Source organism: Triticum urartu, chromosome 1A (genome assembly GCF_056163025.1).
Source record: "Triticum urartu cultivar PI428250 chromosome 1A, HENAU_Tu73, whole genome shotgun sequence".
In the NCBI taxonomy this organism is placed as follows: domain Eukaryota; kingdom Viridiplantae; phylum Streptophyta; class Magnoliopsida; order Poales; family Poaceae; genus Triticum; species Triticum urartu.
The window spans coordinates 512407413-512420676 of NC_141873.1; the positions used below are offsets into that span (position 1 = coordinate 512407413).

General features: G+C 45.9%; 1 protein-coding gene and 1 pseudogene across 1 annotated transcript; one reads left to right on the top strand and one right to left on the bottom strand.

The window, feature by feature from the left end:
- The first annotated feature begins 2071 nt into the window (after positions 1–2071).
- Positions 2072–4309, top strand: LOC147992076 (protein FAR1-RELATED SEQUENCE 5-like; annotated as a pseudogene).
- Positions 4310–7762: 3453 nt separating this feature from the next.
- LOC147992077 (uncharacterized) lies at positions 7763–9292 on the bottom strand. Its single transcript, XM_087539632.1, has 3 exons — positions 9220–9292; positions 8324–8633; positions 7763–8147 (listed from the first exon to the last, which is right to left on the bottom strand). Exons 1-3 carry the CDS (start codon positions 9290–9292, stop codon positions 7763–7765), a joined length of 768 nt encoding a protein of 255 aa, XP_087395758.1.
- Positions 9293–13264: the final 3972 nt, after the last annotated feature.

Here is a 13264-nt window from a genome sequence, read left to right on the forward strand (position 1 = left end):
ATTTCAAAAATTGTTCACATTTGTCAAAAGATGTTTGGAATTCCAAAAGTTTCACATGTTTCGGAAAATGTTTGGATTTTCAAAAATTGTGTCACATTTTCCAAAAAATGTTTATAGAACTTCGTAAATTATTTGCGTCTAAAGAATTGGCATTTTGAAATTGTTCACATGTTTATTCAAGAAATGTTTAGAGTTTTATAAAAAAGTGTTTACATATATGAACACTCCTATATGTTCTTATTAAGGTCGCATCATCTATCGTCACGAGCAACCTTCAGAGCGAGTGGCTAGTTGCGGGCGCTTCGGTGCGATATCCCGAGATTGAGGCTTGTAAAGCACTCTGGTTAGGGTATTTTTTTTGTCGCTCAGTAATTTTTCGTCACTCGTTATAGAAGACAAGTGGCTTTGTGTAGTTCAAAAAATTGTCATTACAAAATATTTAAAAAAATATTATCATTAGAAAAATGAAATAGAAAGAAACAAAAAAGAAAAAGGAAAAGAAAACAAATCAGAGCAGCACGAGCAACTTCGCTAATGGGCCGGTCCGATTCATGCTAATGTCCAGCTAGGCGATCAACGATCCTAGTTTTTTTTGAGAGAACGATCTTAGTATTTGACTTGCCACATCAGCGAATTTCAGCTAAATGCCCTAAAGGTTTAAAATAGACCAGAATCGAAAAGTTTGTTGTAATAATTTTTGGGATTACAAATTCACGGTTCAATTTATCTTTTGTTCCACCACAAAAAAAGTATGTTTTGGATTTTTTCCTTTTTTAATTAAGGGTCCGAATAACTGCCACACGTGTGGCATGGACGGGAACCCGCCCGCACGCCTCGTGTGGCATGGACGGGAACCGGCCCGCATGACCACGTCCGCGCGCACAAAAGCACGGCCCGCACGTCCGGTGTGTGGCAACCCCGCCCGCACTGCCCCGTCCGGGCCAGACGACCCGCTGCCCGCACGACCCAGCCGTTCCCGGCCTCCGATCCATCCCCTCTCTCGTTTGCCGCCATCGTCCCCCACCTCTCGAACCCCGACCTCTGTCGCCGGCCATCTCTGGTTGCCATGGCAACCAGGGCAGATCCGTAGGGCGCTCCCACCGCAAACCACACCCCAACCCTCCCCACCCCCAGCCCCCCACTCCAACCCAGCCCTTCAGAGACGATCATCTAAAACCAGGTGAAATCTCCCGATCTCATCCTTCTCATCCTTAAGGCTGAAAATCTTCGATCTTGTACTGGGTCCATGCTATAGGGGTAGAACACTGCCTGGTTCAGTGTATATTCGCTATTGCCAGGCAGAATACACCAGATTTGCCATGTACTACGTTTGAGATTAACTTAAGTTCATAGTTTAATTGACGCAAGTAGTTGGGTATGAAATGGATGAGTAGGAATCCCTAAAAAAGGGCAGGAAGGACAATTTTTGGAATGAAGGGGGTGGGAAAAATTAATTGCCACTTGTGTATAACGACAGTTGCCACCTTTCGTTGTCAGTAGCTGCCAACTATTTTGACCTGTTGCTTGCCATCCCTATCTTCTATGTGCAAGCAGCAGAAGAATACAATTCTTGTGGATTGTTGATGCCTTCTTGTTCATCCAGTGATTGAGAACACATCGGAAAGAAGCGAGACACGGAAATAATGAATCACGAAGATGGCGTTGATGCTTGGGGTTCTCAAAGGCCAGAAACGCCCCCTTGGCATGAATCAGAGTACAGTCAACTCATCTCTGCAGGGCCGTTGCTGCCACTACTAGAATAGTATGCAGGCGTAGGTATGATGCGTGATAACAAAAGAGGAGAACAGTTGCCATCTTCGCAACGATGAAGATGACATTCTACTTATGTCATATACTATCATTTTTTCGCAGGTTCTTATGACCAAAACACTCTTAGGGGGCCCCCGTGGCAAGTTCAGTCACAAGGCGCTAACACTAACAAATGTACGGGCAGCCAACTTCAACTAGCTAGTATGGCTAATCAAGGTAATGCAAAACGAAAAAAGAGCACATACTGCTGTGGACATGAAAAATGAACATGCAAAAAAACTGGCAAAAGGACTCACGAGTTATGACGGGTGAAAATGCAGAGCCTTCATGCAGCACGTGGCATCAGGCAGCACCCATGCACCTGCCATCGACGTCATACACAGGTGAGTCCATAAAAAAGTGAAGTTGCGGATGCTTAATTAGCAGAAGGAGCATATATAGTTGACAACTACAATTGCCATGACTGGACATCTACAATTGCCATGAATTAAAAACTACACTTGTCATCCCTGGACAACTGTTGTTGCCATCCCAGTGCAACTACATTTGCCATGCCATGGCAATTGCAGTTGCCATGAAGGAACAACTGCGGTTGCCATACCGATGCAACTACAGTTACCATGCCACTAAAACTGCAGTTGCCACATCAGGGGCAACTGCAGTTGTCGTGCTAGCACAAACTGCATTTGCCATGAATTGACCAACCACTACTATGCTTACAGGTTATTACACTGGTGGTAACCCGGCAAACGTCTCATGGCAAGCTTCACAAATTGCAGGTGGAGCACGTCATTATGGTGTCACAGACCACACAAGATGGTCAAATGAAGCACAACAAGGTAAGGAAAAAAACTGAACCATAAAAAACAACGCTACATGTGTTATTTGTAGTTATTTGTAGGCAAAACAATAGTTGCCATGTTTGTTGAACAGTAGCTGCCATGACTGGACAACTACAGCTGCCATACATGTCCACGCCCCGACTCACGGCTTGCTGTTTGAAATGATGTCATGCCAAATCACTCGAAGATGGTGTGATCCGTTGCAATACACATGTTATCCAAACAAAAATCTTACTCTCATACCTGTTTTTTCTATTACAGGGCCTACAACTACACTAAACAGCGGCGCGGGGACATCTACTGCGGGGAGCTCTGAGCGCACGGAAGACGTGTTCCACCAGCCAGCAGACAATCATGCCGCAAACAATTTCAAGTCAGAGTCAGGAATGGCAATCATTCTAGCAATGCCGACAAGCACCCCTTTGAACACAAGCACTGGCAACACTCAAGTAGATGGAACTGCCGCCGATACTGAAGTGAATGATGAAACTGACGACGACGCACAAGGGGATGAAGATGGTGGGCGATCAGAGATCGTGGTACCTCAGCCATCGTACATTGGGCAGGGATTTAAATCGTTCGAAGAAGCAAAGGAATACTACCAGACATATGCAAAGTTCCATGTATTTGCGGTCAACACCGAGTACCATAGAAAAATTAAGAAAACTAACGAGTACAGCAGAGGTGAGATGAGGTGTCACAAGGCACGGAGGAACAAGAAGGGGAAAGGTGTTGCGCCTGTCGTTCCGGAACGAAAGAGAGGTATCATTCTCAAGACTGAGTGCCCTGTCCGGTGTAAGCTAAACGTAGATGGAGCATAGTGGGTGGTCAATGAATATTTTGACGAGCACAACCACCAACTCATAAAGAAGTTCGACCTGGTAAAATTTCTGACCGCCCACAGAGGGTTCACCCCCGTCGAAAGGCAATTCGTAAAGCTACTACATGATTGTAACGTCGGTCCATCAAGAATGGTACAGATACTATCTCTCATCTACAGCAAAAAGGGGACTCTGAGTAGCATGCCGTACATACCAGCTAACGTCACTAACCTACAGGCCAAGTACCATAGAGAGAGCAAGTTGGCAGACATAGAGGCCACAATGGCCTACTTCGATGAGAAAGCGAAGGAAGATCCAGATTTCTTCTACACGATAAGGTTGGACGATGAGGACCGTGTCAGGAACATGTATTGGGTGGATGGTGCTGCAAGGAGAGCCTACAAACATTTCCGAGATTGCATTTCATTCGACGCGACGTACCTCACCAATATGTACAAGATGCCATGCGCTCCGTTCATAGGAATAAATAACCACAATCAGTCGTTGCAGTTTGGCTGCGGGCTCGTCCGGAACGAAGACACGGATGGGTACGTTTGGCTGTTCAAGACCTTCTTGGAGTGCATGGATGGACTTGCTCCGATGAACATAATAACAGACCAAGATTTCAGCATGCGTGCAGGCCTAGAGGAGGTCTTTTCGTTGGCAGTGCACAGGCACTGCAGGTGGCACATTATAAAGAAGGCTGAGGAGACGCTGGGACCGTTCTTTGCTGACCGTCCAGAGCTGCACAAGGCATTCGAGCTGTGCGTGGACCATAGCTTGACGGTGGAGGAGTTTGAAAGGAGCTGGATGGCCATGACTGAAACACATCAAGTCCAAGACAACGACACTCTTGTTAGCCTGTGGGAGAAGTGAATGTACTGGGTGCCGGCCTACTTCATGCAGTGCTTCTTCCCCTTTCTGCGGACTACGCAACGCAGCGAGGGGTTCAATGCTGTTTTGAAGCGGTACGTTAGCCCTGACAACTCATTGCTACAGTTTGCCAAGCAGTACACAGCTTTGCAACAAAAAATTCTGGGATCTGAGCTACAGCAAGAAGCGATCACGGCACTAAAGCAGCCAAAATTGCTAACGTATTTACCGATAGAGAGGCAAATGAGCAAGATATACACCAACAAGATCTTTAACAAGTAAGTCAGTTGCGTTACAGTCTTATTTGCAGAAAAAGCACCAAGTTAGTAGGTGCCTTATAGAGTGCAATGCAGTTGCCATGATATGCAGTTGCCATGTTTAATGAAATACTGTTTGCCATGCTTACTCAGCTGCATGTTGCCATGTTCAATGAAAATTCTGTTTTGCCATGCTTGCTCGGGTGCATTTTCCTTGTTGAATGAAGTGCAGTTGCCATATTTAATGCACTGTGCTTCCATTGGGGCATGTTGGCATGCAAATGCCAATGTCAACTGGAAAAAATGTTATATTGGCGACACATATGCTGAAATGCAGTTGCCATGTTTAATAAAATGCATCTGCCATGTTTGTTGAAATGCAATTGCCATGTTTACTCAATTGTAGATGTCATGTTTAAATAAAAGGGCAGTTGCCATGTTTTATGCAATGTGCTTCCATTGGGGAATGTTGGTGTGGAAAAATGACGATGTCCAGTTGAAAATGTACTACAGTTGCCATGTCTAGTGTACTACAGTTGCCATGTCTAGTGTACTGCATTTGCCATGTCTAGTGTACTACATTTGCCATGTTCAACGTACTATATTTGCCATGTTCAATGAACTATGTTTGCCATGTTCAAACAAAATGTATTTCTATTTCCATGACAACATAAGGTGGTACAAGAAAAGAGCGCACGATAGTTTAATAGAAAACACACAAAACTTGTAGATTCCAGGAAGAAATAAAGCGTCCAGCATGTTCACGGCTTTTCAGGTGGACGAACATACGTTCAAGGTGTGTTCTATTTTGGGCATGTCAGATTCAGAACCTGAAGACCCGGACAAAGGAAGGAACTACTTCGTCAAAGCCTCGATAGGCGAAGGCGAGTACTACTGCCAATGCTGCAAGTTCGAACGGGACGGCATTGTGTGCTATCACATACTAAAAGTAATGGACATGAACGATGTGACACGGATGCCCCGCCATTTCATAAGGCGGCGATGGACTTGGGACGCTGACGACGCTTTGGCGCTGCAGACAACACACGTAGTTCTGGTTGTGCATGACGAGAGACCTGAGTCAACCATGGAAGTCGTGAGGCACGTTGTGCTGACAAAGAACTATGCTGAGCTAATTGATGAAGCATGCAAGAGTGATGAGACAGCGAGAGTCGCAGAAAAACACAGGAAGGCACTAAAAAGAGAGCTTGATGATATCAAGAAGAGGAAAGCTGAGGAAGCCTTACACCGGTTCCCCCGCACATCAAGTGTGCCTTCATCCACAGGGCCATCATCTGAAAACTCGGAGATAGGATCTGGAACAGCAAGCACACAGACCCAAGTCAGGAACCCACCCCGTTCTATCACAAAGGGTCGTCCAAGAGAGATAAGGTACAAGTCGGGATTGGAGATCCAAGCAAAACACAAGAAAACGAAGAAAGGGGCGAGCAATCCATGAGCAAAAATTGGGGCGATGTGACATGGTCCTTGTGGATATTTTGTTTTGTACCCTAGATGATGAGAATTTTTTTTAAAAAAAATTGGGAGAATGACTCTTGAGGGGCATCAGAAGTGGAAGGAAAAATTCATTGAATGGATAAATGCAGTTGCCATGTTATGGGTACTTAATCTGCCATGTTATGTGTAGTTAATCTGCCATGTTATGTGTAGTTAGTCTGCCATGCTATTTTATACTAAATATGCCATTCTAGTTGTACTGGATCTGCCATTTTAGTTGTACTGGATCTGCCATGTTAGTTGTACTGTATCTGCCATGTTAATTATGCTGGATCTGCCATGTTGTTTGTACTGTATCTGCGATGTTAGCTGTACTGAAAATATGCCATGGTATTTGTAATGACTCTGCATGGCATATATTTCCATGACAATACGACGTGGTTTAGAGACACATAGTGTGTTGTGTGCAATGTATGGGAAACAAGTTGGAAAAAGCGTAACGTGCATAAACCGCAGCAAAGGTTGTGGCTACATGATCAATCTACCCATGCTAGCCGGTGCAGTTAGCGATGAAAAAGAAGAAGCAAAACAGCCAAAATGAAAAACGACGATGACTTTCACTACCCATGTCTGATGAACTACATTTGCCATCTTTTTTAAAACATCGTAGATGCATTCGAAACAGCAAACCGGTGCTAGAAACGATGAAACCATTGTAATAATGATAAACATAAAAACATATCTGCTGTAACGCCTAAAATAGATTCACGTCCACACATATATTACAGAAACTATTCAAATGTCGCTCACACACCACCACTACATAGTAGGCTACGCGGGGTTGCAGTCATAACATAGCACACAAACATAGTTTTCGACGAGAACAAAGAGATAGTACCTTACATTCCTCGGCAACAGAATGTAAGGTATGCGTCCGGTGTGTAACGCCACGTGATCACTTGTACTTTTTGATGACTTTCTTGACAGCTTCCTCCACGAACTCGCGTGCTCCGGACCGCTTGTTGAAATCTTCGTCAACCAGTTTCATGTGTAGATTTTCTGGAGCTCAACGACCGTTGCAGCTGTGATAGGGGGGACAATTTTGCCTTCCCACTTTGCAAAGTATTCCAGTGCGTGAAAGCCACAGTCCGTCCTGCACGAGGAAAAGAGTCAGGTGAACACGCAAAAAGGACAGACGTAACAAAGATAGACTTCAATTCAGATGTGACAACAAAAGAGGGGTTGGATTGATGTAAATGGCACATGAAGGAAGGAAGAAATAACGTGTTCCCTTGCTTCGCAGTCGCCACATACTCAGTCGGGAAATGCCTGATCTGGACCTTTGAATGTTCATAGTGACGGTTTCATGTCTCTTTGAGGTTGTTAATGAAGAATTCGGCATGCGTAGTAAGGTCTGCATCAGCTTCCGAACGGATTGAATCAAGCACCTCAAAACGTTGGTTCTTCAGGTCAAGACAGATCGCATAGTGGTGACCACACTTGTCGTGTGGGTCATGTGGTGCAAGCTCCTGAAACATGGGGAACATGACCTGCATTTAAAAGTGAAGAAATGAGAAGCAGAGTTCACATAAAGAACAGCAGAGGGACAAAAAATTAGAATCACATAGAATGTTTGGTTATGGGTGGGGGTAGTTGAAAGAAAGTTGCCGTCCATGTATGAACAAAATGTGCCGTGTATTTTACTATCAAGTTGCCACATAGTTTGCACGGGATGCAAAAATCAAGAAGTCGGTGTGCACGGCAGCTGTTGCCACATGAAAACATCTGCCACATAAACACAAGTGCAGATGATGGCAAAAAACCACACCATGTGAAAAAACATTGTAGGCAGGGAAGGAGTACTCACATATTTCTTCAGTGTGAGCTTGAATTCACCGTGTTGAGCAAAATTCTTCCTCAGGATTTTGTGGTGGAATTCACTATCCCATATTTTGCAGGTCACACTATAATGCATGATTATCTTGTCGGCACACACATCGGTGTGATTGTTGATGTAGTCGATCCCGCATGCAACTACATTCGTCGACATTTTACCGTTTGGCCTCACGGACTCGGCAAGATCACCCAGCTCGACGTACGTCGCTCCGCATTGAATGACTTTGGTTCTGTCCAAACATGAGCTGTATGAAAACGATATGACATGGATGAATCATGCCTACTAAGTAAAAAAAATATATGAAAGAACTAAAACATAAGCGGATCGTGTATAGAAAGTACGAAGAAGATGAATGGTAAAAAAGGAGCAAAGCAAAATGAGAGATTATGGGGTGTGTTCATTTACACTTTGAGCTCCTTCATGTGCTTGCTGCTGGCCCTCGCATTTCCAAACCGCTTGACGATATCGTACAGCTGGGTCTGTTCCTTAGTGGCCCTGAATTCGGGCTCGTAGTCTTCCGTGGGAGGTGGGTGAACTACCCTCTGCTGCCTCACAGAACCAGGAGTGGCACTCCTAATGGTATCCTCAGATACCGTATCTGCAAGCACGTTGGAACTTGATTGCCCTTGCCCTCGTGAGGACCTCCTCTGCAATGCTGCCTCCTCAATCATGCGGTAAGCTTCGTCAAGTGACGGTGAAATCTCCTCAGGGGTGGCTGCAATAATAAAAAAAAGTGGGTTAGGATACCTAGAAAATCAAAAACAGATGGATTGTGAGAAGATATGGTGCATGATGTGAGATGTAGGTAGAAAAAGTGAGGCAGTTGCCATGTGTGGTCCAACTACAGTGGCCATGTCATAGCAACTACAATTGCCATGTAGTTGCACTGTAGTTGCCATCTAGTTGGACTATAGTTGCCATGTCACAACAACTACAGTTGCCATGTTGTGTCAACTCCACTTGCCATGTGATTGCCGTATGAAAAAATGCAGCATGGAAACAAAAAATGCAGGTGACATGGTGTGGCAAATCCAGTTGCCATGTGTAATGCACTGTATTTGCCATGTGACAACAACTACAGTTGCCATGTTGAATCAACTCCAGTTGCCACGTTGTTGCCCAAATGTCAAATGCAGCATGGTAGCAAAAAAATGTAGGTGACATGGTGCATCAAATCCAGTTGCCATGTCATCACATGTCAGTTGCCATCACAAGTGAGAACCCCCAAAAAATATGATTGGGACAAAAGTCAAACTACAAAGATGTATACAAGAAAAATCATAAGGACATGACAAGTGTACCTTGCACAATCGGCTCTGCGAACTTGACAGCCTTCCTGCCCTCGACCATTGGCTGCGCCATCATTGCGGGCATGCCTCCTGGGAAAGCAAAGGCAACTGGCATAGGATCTTACACCACCGGTTGATCTTGACTGATGCCAAGGCTGAAGCTCGGTGGGGTAAAGGCCATTGGGCGCCTCTCATTCCTACTGGCCGGACCACGAACGACTTGCGGGGCAGAATCCAAGGGTGAAAGATCGACAAACATATCTGAATCGGCCGCTACAGAATGATCGGCCTTATTTGCAGGGCGGGGCGTGTTGTCAGCGGTATCAGCCGCAGCTTTCATGACAATCTTCTTGTTTGGGCTATAGGGGACACCGACATTGAATGGGAGCCTGGAAGTGCGCAGATTTATGCTGGGGATTTTCACTGCGGGTAAAGGCGCAGTCTGCTCCGGTTTTTCACCTGCGTCACTCGTGCCCGGCTTGACACATGCATCAGTTGTGCTCCGGTCTTCCGATTTCTCCATCACATTGCTTTTGGCAGGTGGCGGGAACAGTGTGGACGCAGGAACATAACCAGACTTGTCTCTCCTGCCCCTAGCTACAGCCGGTGCGTTGGGTATGTCTGTTGGTTGCTTGCGGGGGCTATGACGCCTAGGTGGAAGACCAGCACGCGAAACAGTCACCTTAGCAGTATCTGCACCGACAGGAGCTGGAGCTGTTGTGCCAGGACTCTCACCTGTAGATGGCATATCCTTGTGAACTGCCGCCTCAGCCGCTTCTGTCGTGGACACAGGAGTGCCACCACGCACGCGCTTGGAATCAGTGTCAGATGAGCGGGAATCTTCCTTGCTTAGGTTCGTCTCGGGAGCGTCCACTTCAACGCTTGCTGATGGGGTGGCATGGCTCACAGCAGCATCCTTCATTGCCAGAAGAGTTGGCAATATTTCAGCTGTCCTGGTAGATACCGACTCGTCACTCCCTGATGTACGGATGCCTGTTGTTCTAGCCTGCACATCTGCAGCCGGCAGAGATGGTCGGCCACTTGAATCAGAGTTGGTGGGAGCGGTCAACGGTGCAGCAGCAGTATTGTCGCCTGGTGCCTCATGTACATCTGAGTTGCCCCCTGTTGACAACTTTGAATGCAGGTGTTCGAGCGGGTCCTTACTGATATGCTTGGCCCCGCGCGTAGTAGTCTTCTTCACCCTGCAAAAAAAATAAAGCACATGAAAAAGGTATTAAAAAAATGAACAAAAATATGTTTGCCTTGGTAGAAATCTTTAAAAAATGAAAAACAAGTGGAAAAGCTGGTGGTTGCCATGTAAGGGGAACGTGAGTTGCCATTAGGGATGGCAATGGGTAGGGTATGGGCGGGTACAACCACCTTCTGCCCAAACCCATACCCATAGAAAATTTCTATACCCACCCACTTCAATACCCGTGGGCATAAATTGGTACCCATGCCCATACCCATCGCGTATGCTATACCCAATGGGTACCCGGTGGGTACAATATATAACATTGAATTTTTTTGAAAGTTAGAGAAATGAGTTTAAAATTTAAGTGATGATGGACGAGCAACACGGACGCGGGCTCCTCCGGTGGATGGACTCTTCGAGGCATCCATCGAGTATGATCAACGATTGGTGGAAGCCCAACGTGGTGGGAATGGGGGGTCGCTGGATCGATAGTTGGAGACAGGAGTCCGATAGAGAAGAGTCGAGATTTCATCTTTTCAAGGAGTCACATAGGATGTAGGAGCAGTGGTGGCCTATGAGCTATGGCCAACTTAAGGAATACGAGATTTAGGGTGGACCATAGGAGTTGGATGTTGACCCCACATGTCATAGGAGTTATTTTCACTAATTATATTTTTTGGGTATCCATTGGGTTATCCATGGGCAAAATTTCATACCCATGCCCTACCCATATATTTTGCGGGTATGGGTACCCATTACCCGTGGGTATAAAATGTCTCCAAATCTTGCCCATGCCCATTGTTTTCGGGTAGGGTACCCATGGGTACCCATACCCATGGGCAAAACTGCCATCCCTAGTTGCCATGTGTCATAATTAGCAGTTGCCATCCAGCAGCAGTTGTCATGTTAGCCAACTTGAAGAATGATAAAAATGTCTGATCTGCCATGAATGCAATTTCAAACCTAGGTGTGGGATGAGCTCACAAGCCAACGGTAAAGATGGCAGTTGCCATTAGGTACATTAAAGTTACCATTTGGCCTAGATTCCAGTTGCCATGTAAAAAACAATAGGAGTTGCCATACACTTAAAAAGGAAGGAAAAAATCATTTGGAGAACAGCAGTTGCCACGTGGGGGGCGATGACAGAAGACAATGTGACAAGCTAAATGGATGCATTGGAAAATCAAGAAAATATAGCGCTATGTCAATGAAAGCGGATGAAAAAACCTACTTCTTGACTGCCTTCCTCAGGTCTAGCAACACGACAAGATCCCCGGTGTTGGTCATCGTCGTGCGAGGAGATGACCTGGTGGAAGGGGTGTCACCGGCAATGGGGGCGCCTTTGTTCAACCGAGCAGAAACACGGGTTGGCGTTGGCGCCTGTTTCTTCGTAACTGCTCGTCCACCAGCTGTCGGCTCGCTGCACGTATGAGATGGAGGAAAAAAAAAAGGTGGCAATTGTCAGACAGCAAACTCGTTGCCGTGCTTGACAAAAACAAGTGCAAAAAAAGGATGAGTCTATTCGAAGAAAATAGACAAAGTAAAAAACTAAAATAAAAGTCGAACCTCTTCCTGGCAGCTACGGGGTCGGTCCTAGACCTCTTGCCAGCAGAACCCTGCCCAACACCCTCTGGAGCCCTCCCCCTCTTTGATGGCAAAACCCCCTCGCCACTCGCAGCCGTATGTTGTTTGACTTTCTCCTGTTGGGGGACATCTGTTGCATCCTTGCCCTTGTTACCACCTGCGCGAACTTCAGCATGATCATCATCATCGGTGTCCTCTTGCACATTCTCCATGAAATCGTTGTCATCCTTGCTGAGACCAGCATCTCCACCTAGTTCATCTTGTGTGTCAGCAGGCTCTTAGGAACTGTTGTAGTCATACCGGCCACGGCAACCGGTTGGCCGGTGTGTACGTTCTAGGACAAATGAAGTGAACTGCCTCACAATCGCGTCGTTGTCAGAGCCACTGAGGGACGTCCACCCCTCAACCAACTTCCCGAGCAAGCCGGTCATTCCAGATGCAAACTGCCCTATTAGATGCTCAACAGGTGCCCTCGCCTGTGCACGAAACAAAGAAGCATCAATGACCACCCGTATTGCAATCACTTGCACAACATCAAAAAATACTCCACGGCAAACCATAGATGTAGATCTTTTGATTACCTCGGCAGGGCAAGACGGAGCTGAGTGCACGTCCATCCACTTTCCAAAGTTTTGAGGCCCCCCAAACACACTGTAGTCTATAGCATGCTTGGCCATCAGCTGGAAAGAACAAAAAAAAAAGAAAAAAACGCTAGGACGTAAGAGAGAGAATGTAAGTTTAAGCACAAATGAAAAGAGTTGCCATATGGAATGAGACATGGATACAGTACTCAGACAACCATGGATAACAAAGGTAGTCATCTCTTATGACCCACAGACGGTTGCCTCATGCCAATTTGTAGGCATTCCGTGTGGGTAAAGAAACCAGAACTAACCTGCAGTTTTCCATATGTGGTGTCAGTAGCCTTGTCTGCGGCAAGCACAGCCTTGACAGCATTGATAGTCCACGCAGAAACAGCAAACTTGTGCGCAGGCAGCGGGCCTCCTGTCCCAGTGAAATCCACGGTGGACAGATCAAGACAGTCGACGTACATGAGCTGATGCAAAACAATTTTAAAAAGAAAGAAATATCAGTTGCCATCATGGGTACTGTGTGGAGGAAAACAGGATAATATATGTTCCCATGATAATCAAGTTGAGGTGCATGAAAGAAGAGAAGAAAAAGAAGAAGATGCCATCTACATGTGCTAATTGCCATCATAGTGTGATAGCAGTTGCCATGTTGTTATGATGGCAGTTGCCATCATAGTATGATGAC